At 36.3% G+C, this 18726-nt stretch overlaps 1 protein-coding gene across 3 annotated transcripts in view; it reads left to right on the top strand.

Annotated features, from left to right (window-relative positions):
* The first annotated feature begins 522 nt into the window (after positions 1–522).
* itga6a (integrin, alpha 6a) overlaps positions 523–18726 on the top strand; it is a 33283-nt gene continuing 15079 nt past the window's right edge. For all 3 annotated transcript variants that reach the window (XM_058787986.1, XM_058787985.1, XM_058787987.1), the window contains exons 1-2: positions 523–781; positions 18435–18562. In XM_058787986.1, coding sequence (XP_058643969.1) covers positions 603–781; positions 18435–18562 — 307 coding nt within the window. In that variant the 5' untranslated portion in view covers positions 523–602. The remainder of the gene's footprint in view (positions 782–18434; positions 18563–18726) is intronic.

The following is an 18726-nucleotide window of genomic DNA, read 5'->3' as shown; positions in this document are numbered from 1 at the left end:
CATCTATTTTTTTTTAAAGACTGGTCATATATTTTAATTTGATTAAATAAAAACATAGATTAGTATAAATTGAACCCCTTGCCTTAATAACTGTTTGTCTTTCAGACTAGTTTTTAAGACACTGTCTTCTTAACAGGCTTATGCAACTGGCCTCAGGTATTCCAGAGACCATATTATACACATTTTTAAATGTTAATTATATGCAAGCATTATTATATTTTTAATTTCATAGTTTTGTAATTCAATTATCTTAAAATGAAATTAGGCTAAGTTTTCGAGATCATGAATACCCAGAATGTGTAAGTGCACACATTTCGCTTATGAATATAATATTGGCAATGAATTCAAGCAACTTGAGGACACAGTGTTCATAAATCACAGCCGTGTGCGGATGGGGCGAGACCGGGTGAGACTCATCCATCTCTCAATAGTGACGTAGAGCGCTGAGGGGACAGGAGAGAGAGAGGAGGGGCGACGGGTGTCTCTCTCTCTCTCTCTTATTGAGCGCAGTGCAGTGCGGATTACAGCTTCTGTCCTCTCAGTGCAGCGGGAACTACCGCAAAACAAGGGCTATATTCATACAACCACATTAATTACAGGCAATGGTGCTCTTCGAGGAGGGGACTCTGAAATTGTGCATTTTTTCATTGCTCTTATGGACTTCTACAAGTGCATTTAACCTGGACGCGCAAAACGTCCTTAGGAAGAATGGTCAACCGGGCAGCCTCTTTGGATTCTCTCTCGCCTTGCACCGGCAGCTCCAGCCTTATGAGAAAAGAATGTGAGTGGAATTAGATGTTGTATATCGTTGCTGTTAATCGAGATCATTGACTGATCTGGTGTCTGATCAGATGCGCGCTTTAGGCGCTCCAGACCCCCTTCATCTTCCGTTCATCCTGCACCTGTGCCCCGTTCGTTTTTAAACAGTTGTGTTACTTCTATCTCCTCTATAGGAACAAGAAACGATGCGTTTAATAGTCTAATAGTTCGTAAAGAAATAAACTCTTTCTGAATGGTGAAATGTTAGTGATTGTATGTCGGAATGGTGATTAGTGCATCAATCGTCCAGCGCTCATCGGTATTGAGCTGCGGCATGTGGGGGAAGGCATGCTGCTGCTTACTTACAGACAACTTAACAATGCCCAACGTGATGCGACAAGTCACCAGTGGACAATGGCTTTTCACACTGAAAGAATTCAAAGAGCAATATCACAAAGTCTGATCTTAAAAGTAAATGTTCTTCAGTGGTTATTTCCAGCATTTTAGATTAAGCAACGAATATACATTATACTTTATTTTTTTGTTTTTTGTTTTTTCCCTGAATATGGCTTTTGAGTTGATTATATAGTTATTTGGAGATTTAAAAAGTTGTAAAAAGTTACAAACACCTATTTTGAAAATTGTAGTTGGTGCTGTTTTGTCTAAACCACATCCAGTGGTGCCATGGAAGAACCATTTTGGGTTCCTCAAAGAACGTTTCCGTGATCAGTTCTTAAAAGAACCATTTTTTTTTTTTTTTCCCCTTAGTATGAAGACATTTTAGTAATTTGAAGAACATTTTTCCATTCTAAAGAACCTTTTGTGAAACCTTTTTTTCCATGGATGTTAAAGGTTCCTCGTGGAATCATTGATGCCAATAAAGAATCTTTATTTTTAAGAGTGTATCTGCCAGAAGTCGTTTATAATATTGATTTATTATGTATATACAAGCTTGTCTTTTAACTTTGTTTTGTTTTTAATAGTCAGGTTGGTCATTTGGTTTTCAGCTCAGTTCTTGAAACCTTTCTCTCAGATATTTTCTCCTCCTGGTTCAGTTAAGGTTTGGATGATATGGTCTAAGGCTGTAAAACATCTGTCATGATGGGGCACTAAAAGAATAACTCAGGTCTCCTTTTTGGACAAGTTTGAAATGTAAAGACAAGTCAACCCTCAGTTTGTAGCTATTTTACATACTGGTAACTTGGTGGCTATTTCATATGAATTTGTACCATGTCATTTTTTTTCTTTTTTTTTTTCTTTTTTCTTTTTCATTCTCATTTTCTGATGGTTTTGGAGTGGACTTTCATTCTTATTTATTTATTTATTTTCATGCATTTCCGTACAAATCACATTGTACAAATTCATACAAAATGGCCACCTTGTAAAATAGTTGTTTTCTTTGATCCATTCAACATCAAATAACAACCTCCTTAACTGTGACCAAGTCCAGTAATACATTATAAAACTTAAGATGGAAGAAATCACATGCTACTTGCAGAGACCTGAAAAGATTTGAGATTTGCAATTAACGAAAAGGCTGAATGATTTACTTAGAGTCCGAGTGTGAGGGGGGTCACTCAGGCATTTCTGTATGTGTCTGTTTGTTCATTTGTGAGTGTGTTTAAACAGTTGTGTGAAATGAACAAGTGTGAGTTTTCTTGTGTGTGTGTGTGGTGAAAGACACCTGTTTACAGCATCTATGGTGCCATGAAAATGTGTAGCACCTGTGACCAGGCTTGTCTTCTGTCTGTTTGCCTTCCTATTGATGTGTATGTCTAGGCCTTTTTATATTTATTTCCCATCTCATGTGGATGACTTTGGTTCTTGCGGGGTTTGTTGATTGTGTGAATAATACATGTGAATCAGTATCTGCTGGGGCTCAATCTTTGGTTGTTTGCCAGGCTGCTGCTACCAGCACAATGGTTCACACAGGTCTTTAAAGGGTGAAAGCAGTATCTGATACACTTCATACACTGTTCTTCTCAAATCACTACACATTAATACCCATGTGAGACTGAGAGTGTAATGAGACTGTAATGAGATACTGTAAGAAGTAAAATTGTAGTTGGTGCTGTTTTGTCTAAACCATATCCAGTGAGAAGAATTTTGGGTTCTTCATAGAACGTTTCAGTGATCAGTTCTTAAAACAACCATTGTTTCCTTCGTATGAAGACATTTTAATAATCTGAAAAACCTTTTTCCACTATAAAGAACCTTTTGTGGAATGGAAAGGTTATATGGAACTATCAAAGTTCTACACATTAATACCCATGTGAGAGTGTAGTTAGATTGTAAGAAGTAGTCAGCTGTAGCAATATGTTGCATTTCTGTTTGTGTATTCACACGTGCGTCTCTTTTTAAATGTTTCGACTAAATAGTTTTAGATTAATAAATTGTGGGTTACTTTTGACATGAGCTGAGAGTTTCCATACTTGGCTTTTGTAGTTTAGTGTTTTGATCAACATATCGGCTGCTTGAGACTCTTCAGCAGTTTGGAAATGAGGAGATAAGTTTCAGACAGTCTCATTGCTTCAGTTACGAGAATCCCACTATTATTATGACAACATTTTTTGCAATGTACAACAGTTTGAGCTGTGCCTCATTCTGTACAGCATTCTTATAAGTGTGTGAACAGAGCTCAACTCTGGTGGTACGAGTGCAGTGGGCTCTGGGTGTTGAAAGCCCATTTGTGCTGCATGACTGCATTTCCCTTAGTCAGTGCTGAAGCAGTTTTCACATTGAGATCTGCCTTAAAAGTTAGACTTCTTTAATAGCAAAATGATTTAGACACAATGATGACTGTGTCGGCTTTACCGGGCTTATCGGGATTTGCAAAGTTGCTATCCTAAGTGTGTTCCTGATTGTGTGAAAAAAAAAAAAAAAAGTAGACTACATGTAAACTTGTTAAAGCACTTGTTTAAGTACTTGTATCTCTGCAACACCTAGAAGATGCTTTTAGTAGCTTCTCTTTATTGCCACACAAAATGTCTTCCTTCCTGTCATTCATGCAACTTCATGTGGTGTGAAAATTACCAGTGCTCATCTACTCTTATGATCTATTAGAAGGAAGCCAATTTTCAAAACAAAACTAATGAAAAAAAAAAAAAAAACATGTCTGATGCTGTGAGTATCCAGAGCAGTGGATGAACAGGTTGGCATTTGTTTACACTGGAACAGGAGAAATCAGGGAATATGTACACCAGGCCATCTGTGCTCATGTAACTTGAGAGATAGATCGCCAGAGGCCCCTTTTCTTTCTTTTCTTTTTGTGAGAATGATGGCTCCTGGTTGTGTGAATGAGTTGGTCTCCTCAGGTGTGTGTAGATTTGTAGTCCAAGTGTGATTTTTAAAAAGTAGTTTGATTTTTATTTTTGCAACAGTACACAACTGTTTCATGGTTTATATTACTCTACAGATTAATAAAAAAGCTTTTGCTTTTGCAGGTTAAACAAGGAATGCTTTCCATTGCGTGCACACTGACACTCATCACGTACTGAATGCTATTTCTGTTCTTTTAGTCAGCTATCTTAACAGAGTATCATAAACAATAACATGTCTGATAGTGCAAATGTCTACACAGATACATGGCAATGGACACATTACTCTGTATACCACACTCAATTCTCAAGGAATCCCTGCTCTAAATCCAAAAACATTGTAACAAAAGAAATCCGATTGTGCTCATTGTTCACTCTCACAAGGTATAAAGGAAAACTATGATGAATAATATCACTAAAGTATCACAAACGTCTTCAAAATGAGTACAAGCAAGTAATGTATAAACTCAAACATAACTATGAAAATAACTATTTAGTATATCCACATTACTCCAGCGTTGATAACTGTATGAAGCTGTATTAATACTCTTTTTAATCACCATTTTAATTGTTTTTAATCACAGCTTTTAATCTTCTATGAAATATGCTAACGAACTGACTTTATTTCATGAACTAGATCTTAACCGAACACCAGTTACTATGTTTTCCATAACAATCTGACAAAAAGATTAATAAAAGCATTTTACCACTGAATCTTACTGGAATTCTTATTAACAGTACATCCCGAATGCGGTTTTAAATGTAATGGCTGACAGAGTGACGCTTTGAGTGAAGTTTTATCCTACCTGGTCTCATGGCATAAACGTACCTGGGGGCACTTTTTAGCAAGACGCGAAATACGTACCAATAAGTACATATCACTGCAGTTTCCAAAAGAAATGAACACTGAAGGCAGTAAAACGCTGACGCCTTTTATTCCTTTTCACACAAATTTAGTTTTGATTAATAAAGCATAATTTTTGCACAATTACTTGAAGAATATCATGTTATGACTTCAAAACAATATTAATATGCTGGGAGATTTGAAAACTGATACTTTTAAACATTAGCATCACACATATCCAGCTTCATATCTAGCATTATGGGTTTTCATAGACGGTAACATTAGGTTTGTTCGGTAACTCACGGGAAGACGTACTTGAGAGCTGAGGAGCTCCGGTTCGAATCCCATGTAACTCGACAAAACAGTTCAAATCTGCATATAAGTCCAAATAGCATGGTTGCATCAACAAATGTGTTTTTATATCAGTTTTGCATTTGTCAACACTATCGGGTAGGTTTAGGGTTGGGTTTGGTGTAGGGCATATTTCCAACACGATAGAGCATTAATTTTTAGCAATAGTCCCGGGATATTTGAATTCTGAATCGCCGCAATACGTACCTGAAGCAGTGTAATAAAAACACAGCAATGTATACTTATATCAACGTGCCAGAGTTTACGTACTGAACCCGTGTTTTAGCGCCACTCAGTGGACATTTCTCTATGAAACTGTGGCGAAACGTGCAGTAAGGTATGTAAAAACAGTCTTGCTAAAAAGTGCCCCCAGGTACGTTTATGCCATGAGACCAGGTTGGTTTTATCATGTTAACATAGTGTTTATCATAGACACGTGTGCTTTCTTAACTCAGGCTGTATGTCACTACACACGACTAATCAATGTTTGTACACATCTATTTAATTCATCATCATTCCTCGTTTTGCATTCTTATCTCAACTATATTTGTAGACATTTACTTCTCACTTTGCTCATGCTGAAAGCTAGTCTTTCTTGGAGTTGATAACACTCTCGTCCGCCATTTTATATACGACACTCTTAATCACGGTTAAAGTCAACCTTTCTTAATGTCTCAGGTGCGAACTACAACTCTATAAGAACAGAGTACTGTTGAGCTTTACTACAGTAATGATTATTGTCAGTTTACCTGTTAAAACAACATGAAAAACACAGGTTAAACAAGGAACGCTTTCCGTTGCGTGTACAGCAACACTCATCACATACTGAATGCTATTTCTGTTCTAGTCAGCTACTGATTGTGTAAAGCTTGGGTGCCTTCTTCTTCTTCTTCTTCTCATATCTTTCCGGCAGTGTAGACGCTGGGCGTATTACTGTCCTCCACCAGTCAAAGTTTGAACTAAATTCTTATATACAGTGGGGCAAAAAAGTATTTAGTCAGCCACAAGTTCTCCCACTTAAAAAGATGAGAGGCCTGTAATTTTCATCATAGGTATACCTCAACTATGAGAGACAAAATGAGAAAAAAAAATCCAGAAAATCACATTGTAGGATTTTTAAAGAATTAATTGGTAAATTCCTCGGTAAAATAAGTATTTGGTCACCTACAAACAAGCAAGATTTCTGGCTCTCACAGACCTGTAACTTCTTCTTTAAGAGGCTCTTCTGTCCTCCACTCGTTACCTGTATTAATGGCATCTGTTTGAACTTGTTATCAGTATAAAAGACACCTGTCCACAACCTCAAACAGTCCAACTCCAAACTCCACCATGGCCAAGACCAAAGAGCTGTCAAAGGACACCAGAAACAAAATTGTAGACCTGCACCAGGCTGGGAAGACTGAATCTGCAATAGGTAAGCAGCTTGGTGTGAAGAAATCAACTGTGGGAGCAATTATTAGAAAATGGAAGACATACAAGACCACTGATAATCTCCCTCGATCTGGGGCTCCACGCAAGATCTCACCCCGTGGGGTCAAAATGATCACAAGAACTGTTAGCAAAAATCCCAGAACCACACGGGGGGACCTAGTGAATGACCTGCAGAGAGCCGGGACCAAAGTAACAAAGGCCTCAAATCCTGCAGTGCCAGGCGTGTCCCCTGCTTAAGCCAGTACATGTCCGGCCCGTCTGAAGTTTGCTAGAGAGCATTTGGATGATCCAGAAGAGGATTGGGAGAATGTCATATGGTCAGATGAAATCAAAATAGAACTTTTTGGTAAAAACTCAACTTGTCGTGTTTGGAGGAGAAAGAATGCTGAGTTGCATCCAAAGAACACCATACCTACTGTGAAGCATGGGGTGGAAACATCATGCTTTGGGGCTGTTTTTCTGCAAAGGGACCAGGACGACTGATCTGTGTTAACGAAAGAATGAATGGGGCCATGTATCGTGAGATTTTGAGTGAAAACCTCCTTCCATCAGCAAGGGCATTGAAGATGAAATGTGGCTGGGTCTTTCAGCATGACAATGATCCCAAACAAACCGCCTGGCAACGAAGGAGTGGCTTCAGAAGAAGCATTTCAAGGTCCTGGAGTGGCCTAGCCAGTCTCCAGATCTCAACCCCATCGAAAATCTTTGGAGGGAGTTGAAAGTATGTGTTGCCCAGCGACAGCCCCAAAACATTACTGCTCTAGAGGAGATCTGCATGGAGGAATGGGCCAAAATACCAGCAACAGTGTGTGAAAACCTTGTGAAGACTTACAGAAAACGTTTGACCTCTGTCATTGCCAACAAAGGGTATATAACAAAGTATTGAGATGAAATTTTGTTATTGACCAAATACTTATTTTCCACCATAATTTGCAAATAAATTCTTTAAAAATCCTATAATGTGATTTTCTGGATTTATTTTTCTCATTTTGTCTCTCATAGTTGAGGTATACCTATGATGAAAATTACAGGCCTCTCTCATCTTTTTAAGTGGGAGAACTTGCACAATTGGTGGCTGACTAAATACTTTTTTGCCCCACTGTACAGTCCTGTATTATACAAGCACTGAAGAACTGCCTCAGAGATCAGTTTATGCTTGTCACCGTGTCCCAACAAAGAAGTAACAGAAAACAAGTTCTGCCAATTTATCAAAAAGTTTCTTTCTTTCTACATTATACTTCCTACATTCCAAGAAAACATGCCCTAATGTTTCCATATTCCCACATTCACATAATGCAGAAATATGCTTTCCTACAATATACAAAAAAATTATTTAACAATGCCCCAACCTCAATCTACACAGTCCCTACGGGACGGACAAGTACAAAAACATATTTTCCTAAGTTTAGGTTAAATAGAAAAATAATGTCTACGCTTGATTTCCTTTTCCCATCCTCTCTGCCATTCTTTTATGAATCCCTCTTTAACTCTTTCCCTACATTCCACCCTCCCCAAGGATACATGGATATCTATTTCTCTTCCTAAGCTCTCCTTCGCTGTATAATCTGCCTGCTCATTCCCTGTCACCCCCGCATGCCCAGGCACCCAACAGAAAGTGATATTGCAAGCAAACCCAACTCTAAAAGACACACTCAATATGTAATTTACAATATCAGGTTGAACTTTAGATTTTCCTGCTCTTAAAGTTTCCAGAGCTGCTGCAGAGTCACAACAGATAAAAATTTCTCTCGGTCTGGCTTCTTCAATCCGCCATAAAGCCCATAGAATTGCCATTAACTCAGTAGTAAGAACAGAGCTTCCATTCGAAATACGTCGGCCAATTTTCAACTCTGGTTTCTCCACATACACCCCAAACCCAGCTCTCTAGACCCATCTGTAAAAATGATTATACTACTCTGATTAATTGAATTAAGAGATACCACTATTCTTGGAATCACCTCCATCTTATCTTTTTAATTAGTCTCTCAATGAAAGACAAGTGCATCTATGCAAGAATGAGAAAATGTACTGAACATATAAAATTAGGAAAACCAAATGTAGACTGAACTTGTAAACATTTAAAGTTTGACTTACAAAACATAAAAAGTGATTTCTCCACTTAGATCACACATCAGAGATGCACGTGTCTCATCAACCACAAACATGTGCAAGATAGGTGTGAAAGATCAGGCAAGATACCACAGTCATAATATTGCATTAAATATCATGCATTCAAAAATAGCATATATATGAAATGATTTTAAGGTAAATTTCTCCAAGTGTCTTGAGAGATGTTACCATTTGAGAAATGTTTTATTTGTCTCCTTCATTTTTCTGCGTCTTCATGTAATCCCAGATGGACTTGATGATCACGAGATCATATCTTTGTGGACCATACCATCTGGTGTCGACTGCATATAAAAATCACACTAGATTATTACAATTAAAACATTTACATTTACATTTATATTTAGTCATTTAGCAGATGCTTTTATCCAAAGCAACTTACAAATGAGGACAATGGAAGCAATCAAAATCAACAAAAGAGCAATATGCAAGTACTAATACATGTCTCAGTTAGCCTAATATAGCCTAATAATGATAACCTAAATGTAAACTGAGGTTTCCTACTGGCAGACTAAAGCAAAGCATAAATGTTTTAATTCTTATGTGAACAAATTTGGTTCTAGGTTATATATAGTATATAATGTAGACAAATGATTTCACTATTCAATTAAGGGCTGCACGATTAAAGGAACACTCCACTTTTTTTGGAAATAGGCTCATTCTCCAACTCCCCCAGAGTTAATAAGTTGAGTTTTATTACATGGCGCCTGAAAGTAGTCCCCAGCTATATTCTAACTAGTTACCTAGCTGGGGACTACTTTCAGGCGCCATGCATCACTGCGCCTGCTGCGGCCATGGTACGGCAGCAAAGTTCCTTGATTATTACGCCGGAATGAGAGTATAGTTCCTAATCATATCAGCCTAGAAAATCGCAACTTTTCATTTTCCGCCGGTCTTAGTACATGATATAACTACAGAAGAGTCAAGTTTTAAATAGGACAAATATCGAAACTCTTTGGTCATTTTTTAACGCGATGCTACTGGTCTAATCGGATTCAATGATCTATGCTAAGCTATGCTAAAAGTGCTATCGCCAGACCCGGAGATCGGCTGAATGGATTCAAAAACGGTAAAACTCAACTTATTAACTCTGGGGGAGTTGTAGAATGAGCCTATTTCCAAAAAAAGTGGAGTGTTCCTTTAAGGGAAAAAAAATCGAATTGCGATTAAAATTGTGATTGTGACTTAAATGCGATTTAAAAAAAATCCAGGTGTGCTGTGATTGTTTGTACAATGAAAGAACAAATTCCGTAAAATTTACGGTAAAAAGCCGGCAGCTGTCGTTGCCGGAATTCTACTGTAAAAAATATGGTAGCAACATTTTAGATTTTATGGTTTTAACTTAAATTTAAAATAACTCAAATAACTGATATAATGTTAATATACTAACCTATTGAAGTACTGAAATCTGTTTTGTACCTTTGAAATACACTGATAACCACCAAATGCAGGTGGTGATGAGAAAGTCACATGATGAATCAAAGCCCATCACAAGCAGCTTTTAAATAATAACATATATAGAAGGTGCACAGTGTCATTCATAGAAACACTAAACACCATCATGGTGAGACTCATTAAACTGAAATATGCAATAAACATTAATTTAACAACATTAGATGTAACATACAAGTCAAGTCAAGTCACCTTTATTTATATAGCGCTTTTAACAATACAGATTGTGTCAAAGCACTTAACAGTATCAAATTGGAGGATAGAGTGTCAGTAATGTATAATGATAAGATTAAACACTCAATTTTCAGTTAATATAATACAACCCTAATAAACATAACTGATAAGAAAAAAACTAAGAAGAAACATAGTTAGTTCAAAGAAAAAACATCAAATTCAAACAAAATTTGAAATGCAACACAGGGAATTCTGGGAACATCAATTTACGGTTTTTCCCTGTAGATTTTACATTCTTTTTCACATCCAAAAACGGTATTTCACCGTAAAATTGTCTGAAATGTCTGTTACAGTTTTTCACCGTATATATTAGGGGAACCTACCGTTAACCATTTAACAGGTTTTTACTGTAGTATTTTCACAGTTTTTTTCCGTTAAAATCATGGTCATTTTTTACAGTAAAACACCCAGTGCATATATTTATTTAATTAAATCACAGCCTTTGTGATGTTGTAATTGCACTGATTTAATTTGTTTTTTTCCTATTTATTGCACAGCCCTAAGTCAACTAGTTAGATGTTGCCTAGCCAATTAATTGAATATAGAGCTCCTCTAGAGGGCACTCCATCCCACTCATTCCGAACTCTATTTCCCATAACCCCTGCCTAGGAACTGATTACCCACACCTGTTTCCAATCAGGAGGACTATTTAAGTTGGACACGTTCTCACACTCATTGCTGAGTATTGTTTGTATGTCTATTGTTAGCCTGTTCTAGTTTCTGTGGTTTTCTGCTAGTGTTTCCTTGCCTTTCCTCGCCTTGCCTTGCCTGCATTGCCTTCATGTTTTTTTTATTTTTTTTTATTTTGGACTGTTTACCTGGTTTTTAGGATTGTTTTGCTGCCTGTCCTGACCTTTGCCTGTTTACGTATTACTCTTTTGCCTTTTCCTGGATATTACTGCTTGCTGATACTGGACCCTGCCTGTCTTACCACGTTTACCAATAAAGCCCACATTTGGATCCACAATTGCGTTGTCACGCTTGACATCCTTTAACATTACAATAGTGACTCATCCCTACCTAAAACAAATACATCAAACCCCAAACATGAATACAAACACCCCAACAAAACCCAGCATAATACAACACACACACACACATGCACGTAACATCTCACAAGACAATCCAATTTAACTAACCACACCCATCACAACCCAACATACACATCACATTACAGCGCAAAACTCAACACAAGAAGCCTGGCACAATCAAGCTTTGTCAGTGTAGATCATCTCAGACAACTGCAGCGATTGCACTGCTGGATCATTTTGAAAAAGACAAATTTGTAAAACAGTTGCGCAGCTCGTGATTATGAACTCTCTATGAGCGGTGTTCGGCAGCTGCTGCAGCTTTGGCACGGATGCTTTTGGACTGTGTAACACTTTGAGAATTAGTGAAAGGTTATGGCTGTGGTATATTTTCTAATGGAAAGATGGAAATGTCTGCATGACTAAAGTGATGAGCAGAAACAGCTGAGTCTGGGCATTTCTCCCCTTCAGTGATGAAGCAGCAATCTGAAACAGGTATTAGCTGAATCACTGGATAAGGGTGGGTGGGATGAATATATTTACAGTGAGACTGTAGAAATGTGACAGCTGGTAGAGATTCTACAGCAATATATTCACGACATGGTTCTAAAAATGATTTAATTTTATTTTTTTCAGTTGAATCATTTCAATCGGTAACACTTTATTTCGATAGTCCACTTTCTACTAACAGTAAGTAACTTTGCAACTACATGTCAACTAGCAGTCATTAGAGAATTAGTAGACTGTCTGCTTAATAACTTCTAACACTTTATTTTGATGGGTCCACAACATACTGACTATAAGAAACTTTGCAAGTAACCCTAAACCTACCCTACTGAGAGTTAGTAGAAATGTAGTTGCAAATTAATGAGAATTAGTTGACATGTAGTTACAAAGTTACTTAATAGAATGTCTAAAGTGGACTATCAAAATAAAGTGTAACCTTTCAATCTGTTTTTACACTGATGTCAAAACTGACTCATTTGTTATCTTTTGTATATGCATCCATGAAGTTAAAAAACAAATGAACTACCTGTAAAACTGAACTACCTGTAAAACAAAATTGGACCTAATTGGACCTAATTTGACCTAAATTGGTATGATCTAATTGTGTACTTAAATTTAACAGCTGACAGCTATTCAACCGAATTCATTACATACCTTTCTATCAAAGTTATCTGATATTATCAAGATGAATTTGTTCTGACACAGTTTAACTCTTGAGTTCTTGTCATATTTTATTACCATTTATTACCATGTTGAAGGTGTTTGAATAAATTTTGTTTTGACTGTATATATATTGGGAAGAATGTCCATTTTATAATATATAATATTACTGTGGTATATAATTGTTCATGCTGTGCTTGCTATAAATAACTTTGGTCAAACTCTCCATTCTTACCCTGGAATGTGAGCAAGTTTAGTAGCAAAAAAAGTTTTCCTGCAGAGGTGAAGCAACTGTACAGTGTGTAAGCGACAGATTGCAGCCAGCTGCAACCAGCTGTGGGTATAAAGAATAAAACACGCACACTGGCCACTGTCGGTTTACTCTTATTAATTATAACTGCTGCAGTTTATATATGTTAACTCAAACACAAAGACAGAAGTTAAGTCAAATTACATCTACTTAAAATAAAATAAAATAACAATAAAGAACTTAGAATAAAGTAAAATAAAATATGAAGTAAGAAGAATGCTTATGTTTTGTAAATGATATTATTGCCTAGTTTAACAACTGCATGAATTTAAAATACAGATTTGGAATTAGTATTTATGTTTTCTATACAAATAAACCTGTTTAGATGATGGAGTAAAGATAATCATAGATATGTGTTTTGGACATTCAAGGAAAACTATCAAGAAGTCATTGTTTGTAATGGAATTTCGCTCAATCAGACTATAAACTTGGTGACCCTAATTAAATAAACCCCCTTACTGTCAACAATGACATGCTTAGACTAATCAAACTCAAATTTTTCTCAGAACAATATATTGCCTTTCATGGCTAAAATTAAGACAGGGCAACATTCTGTGGCTTTTTAAGTTAAATGCTGTTCTCTCATAATTTCTCTAATGAGATCTTTTGTCCTTCCTTATGTTGGTTGGAAACAGGGAGTGTCAGGTTGACTGGCCACATTCTCCACATTCATCTTTAATGATTTGTCTCAGTCATTAGTCGTTCAGTCCAATAATCACCCAAGGCCAGTCTCCTCAACCCTTTCTGTGATTTTGAAGACTAAGAGACAGATACCCAATGACAATTGCAAAGCAATAGCATGCTGACGTCATTAACTCCCTCAGCCATGCATAAACACAACAAAGGAACGATCCTACAAAATCCCAAGAAAGAACCACCATGGTTACCACAGTTTCTGGAAATACATTTCCAGAATAACTACAGTTATTTATTGTTTTTTGTTTTTACTCCTGTAAAACCATAATTGACAAACATGCATGTTAAAGCTAAAATAGTGTATAGGACAACTTGCAATGGATTGCAACTTCATGGATGCACATAAATGAAGGCCACAAGACTCAAGTCCACATTAAGTGTGCCACTTGTGCCATTTTTTTTTTCTTTTTTTCAGTCATTTCTTTTTTACATGATGGTGGGCAGTGTTGGGGAAAGTTACTTTTAAAAGTAATGCATTACAATATTTCACTCCCTAAAAAGTAACTAATCATGTTACTTAGTTACAAAGTAATGCGTTACATTACTTTCATGTTACTTTTGCATTTTGGCAAATGTAAAAAGCCTTTTAACACCAAAACTGAAATGAAGAAGCCACAGGATGAAGGAAATGTAAATTCAAATGTTTACTGTAGAGGGGACAAGGGTTACTTTTATTTGAAAATGTAAGATGTTTTCTTGTACATTAAAAAATAATGTGTTACTTTACTAGTTACTTGAAAAAGTAATCTGATTACGTAACTCGCATAATTTGTAATGTGTTACTCCCAACACTGATGGTGGATAAAACCACCATTTTTTTTAAGTGGTAAATTTTAAACGATGTTAAGTTTTCATGTCAAGTTTTTCATCTTAATTCTCATCGGTGGTTGTGGACATTCATATTATCCTGTGATTACAATGAACCATTTCATTTGTCTGTATGGTCGAGTGTCCCAGTATATATGCCACTGGTGGTCTCCTGTGTTCCCACAGCCGGCCTACATGCTGATCTGAATAGACTCACCATGGAAAGTAGATTAAGGGGCACTGGGTGCACAGACGAAATGCTGATGAAACCTCTCAACACCATAATGGCTGGCCTGTTTCCCATGGAGAGAGCATAGTGTTGAGAACCAAAACTCCAGCGCTGGCATGTCATTCCTAGTGTTGTCCATCAGATATGTGTTGAATTTCCCAACCATGATTGAGGGGTGCTGTGGACCTGGAGCTTTACAAACATTACTGTCCACCTGCCATATCTTCGTGGGAATGGACTCCAACTATTTGCTGTAATGTTTTATCATAGTAAGGCTTACAAGTAAGCTCTATGGGTCTAAGCTAACAAAATTATTTATTTATTCAATATTTTATGTTCATTTATGCAACATAGCCTCATTGGAAAATGTGCCTCTACCTATTTTGTTATTTTACAAAACTCCAAAAAATGTACCTGTACATACAAATCACTGTAGTTTCTAGTTGAAATGAACGCTAGTGGCAGTAAAAAACATTAAAACTTTTATTCCTTTTCACACAAATAATAATAATAATAATTTATAGCAGTTTATGGCACAATACAATGTTATTATCTCAAAGCACTTTTTTAGAGAATGAATTGTAAATGAATGCATTGAGTGCATATAAATACATAAAGTTACCAGATTTCTGAAATTAAAAACAGGAACATTTCCTAGTTCAGTGGTCAAAATATCATTGAAATCCCAAAATTGATTATCTACAAAAAATAAAAAATAAAATAAAAAACAAGGACGATATATATGTTTAAAAAATAAAATAAAAATAAAAAACTATATACTAATATTGTAATGAATAATTATGATGTTTTAGGATTAAACTGGCTCTAATACAATTCACCAAAATTGCAAATAGCAAACAGATCAAAACAGTATTACAACAAAATTTGTAATAAATTTTGCAAAAACAAGCCAAAAAACAAAACAAAACAAAAAACAAAACAAAAAAACCCCCAAGAAATATGAGAACATATGATAAATAAAACTAAGTATTTTTTAACATTTTAACTGTATTTAACATTTTCACAAACTGTGAGTACAGTAATTACTTTTCAGATGATAATTTACATTTATGCTTTTGGAATGGATCGTTAAGGCACACACAAACAGTATTACTTTAACATGAATAGATAGTATGATTACTTTGAAATTGATAATGGTGTCTCTTTTGATAATGATAATAGTGCTCTGCTCTAGTCCCGGTTCGGTTCTTCGTGGCTAAAGAAGCAGTGCACGACCAAATTATCTGTGTAGCTTGCAGCTCTCTCCACTTGTGAAAATAATCACAAACTCTATTGGTTGTGCTTTTTAAAGTGTAGTTGCAGGTTGTTTTGAACGTGCTGTAAAACAGGACATTTCCAGGGACAGCTCCAGTCGGGGACAGGACACCAAAAACCAGGACTCTCCTCAGAAACAGGGACGTCTGGTCACCCTATTTTGACATGAGCATCAATTAAGCATCTCCATATAGGCCTATATATGGCTTTTCTGGTGTAGTAAACTTGCTCGGTAGCTCACCTGGTACAACACTGCACTTGTGATGCAGAGCACTTCATCAAGTCAGGATAAAAGAGCTCATAGACTTATGGAAGCAATCTAAAATGGCATGGTTGTTAAGAATGTGTGTTTATTGTACGTTTGTTTTTGTTAATACTATCAGTTAGGTTTAGGGTAGATGATATCTTATTTTCAAATGTACTAGAGCATTAACTATTTAGTGCCACTCAGAGGGCATTTAATTTTTGAACTACCAAGATACAAACAGCAACCAATGTAACAAAATGTTGTTCACTGGACATTTAACGTTGAATGTGTCACCAAACAAGTAAGAGGCAGCAATATCATTTTGCAGAAATTTCGTATAATGAACCACTAAACTGATTCCTGCCAGGAAAAAAAATTGATGCCCACATTTTTTTTTTTTTTTTCTTGGTTAGTCTTACAATATGTTCCCTGTGTTGACTGTGAGTCTGACAGAGCCAAGTTTTTCATGTATTTTTTTTTCTATTCACTGAAGTGCCCAGAATAGTTGATTCATAAGGGCTGTCAATAAGACGAATGTTCTGGAAAGGTTTAATCAGAATAACAGTTGCTGAGCCAGCTGTTCTGCACCGCTGTGAAGTTAAGCAAACTGCCACTGTGTGCCTCAGTGTTGAGTTATGTCCAGTAAATAAAAAAAGAAAAGAAAATTCATTTAAAAAAATTAAACTATAGTTGTGGTAGTAGGCAGTGGAAGAATTTTCCTTCTCTTAGGAAAGGTGTGTCTGGAATGAATTGTGGAAAAAGGGATCGGTTACACAGCAGATGGCTATATGATCATAAGTCTGAGGTTTATTTATGTAGTGTGAGACAATGCAGATTTTTGGGTTAGTCAGTTATTGACCATGTATATTCAGTTTTTTCTTCTCTTCAGACTGCACAAGCACTATTTATGCTTTGATAAGCAGTCATTAAAAATGCAAGATCACTTGCGTGACTCATGCGATCTCAGAAACCATGTAGTGGTCATTGCTTCATTTATCAGCATCTCCTATTAAATTCTTTTCAACATTGATTAAAAAAAGACACGATAGGGGTTTCCCCCCAAATCTACACCTATGTGTCTTTTGTTCTGGCGTGATGACAGCAGTGTGTATGTAAATAATTGATTTGGTGCAGCTGGCTGATGGGTGTTAGAAACAGGAAGACACCCACTGATGAAATAATCTGTCAGATCCTCCTCATCAGAAAGCACCAGTCTCATTTATGAAGGACTGATAATTACAGTACGTCATAATTACAAGGTTTTTCCTGTGTTTTGTCCTCCTAAAATATATGGCTCTGTTCCAAATAGTGCAGTAGCAAATAGTGCTTGTTATGTGCGAGTGACTCAACTAAAGCAGGTGGTCCTACTACACTTTTCCATTGACTTCCATTCATGCAAATGCTGGAGACCGGAAGCACAAGCTCATGTGAATTTCACTGCGCTCCAAAGTTAAAGTTTGGTGAACTCTGTCCTACGAATTTGTATCATGTGAAGACGTCTGACCAAAAGAAGAAAAACGGCGTATGACTTCTTAGCTAAATTAAAAGAATACAAACTTTAAATCTGCAGGATTGCAGCTTTGCAGTAAAATGGAGTAGATTGCATATTTTTACGTTTTCTATGTATTATGTGTTGAATTATGTTTTTAAAAATATGCCTCAGAGAATTACATTATATTACAGTCGTTGATGTATCTGTAGAAATTTTGTGTACTCCAAGTTTAGTGTGACTGTGGGTTAATGCTCATAGATTATTTGGGCTATTACAATATCATATTTCCACTACATGATTATTGTGGTCAAAAGAATTCATGATAATGACATCATAGAAATTTAAATAATAATAATAATAATAATGGTATCTGTCAAATTCATCTTTAAATGTGTTTTTTTTTTTTTTTTGGCACTCAAAACAGTAGGAAGGTAACCATATCTGTACAAAGATGAACAACATGATATATCAACATGATAGTCTCATTTAGTAATACAGAGTATTTTTATGGGTGTTGTCAATATTTTTTACTGAGCTTGTCACAGTGAATTCTGGGATTGCCTTTTTCAACACAGGATGCATGCATTGCTGGTTAAAAATTGGCCATTGTTGGAAGTTACTGAAAGAAAAAAAAGATTAATTTATTTTTTATTCATTTCTTCGAACAGATTGTTGATCGGTGCTCCCAAAGCCAAGGCTTTATCCAATCAGGGAGCAAACATCACAGGTGGGCTGTACAGCTGTGACATCACCACCCATCCTGATGACTGCACTCGAGTGGACTTTGACAATGATGGTACGCTGAAAAACAGATGTCTTACAGATTTAAAGATTTTTGCAACAGAGATTTAACAATATGTGACCCTGGACCACAAAACCAGTCATAAGTAGCTCAGGTATATTTGTAGCAATAGCCAAAAATACATTGTGTGGGTCAAAATTATTGATTAATCATTAGTA

This window comes from Onychostoma macrolepis, chromosome 09, assembly GCF_012432095.1.
Source record: "Onychostoma macrolepis isolate SWU-2019 chromosome 09, ASM1243209v1, whole genome shotgun sequence".
NCBI classification, from domain to species: domain Eukaryota; kingdom Metazoa; phylum Chordata; class Actinopteri; order Cypriniformes; family Cyprinidae; genus Onychostoma; species Onychostoma macrolepis.
Note: the sequence above shows the minus strand (reverse complement) of the source record. Positions and strands in the feature narration are given on the sequence as shown.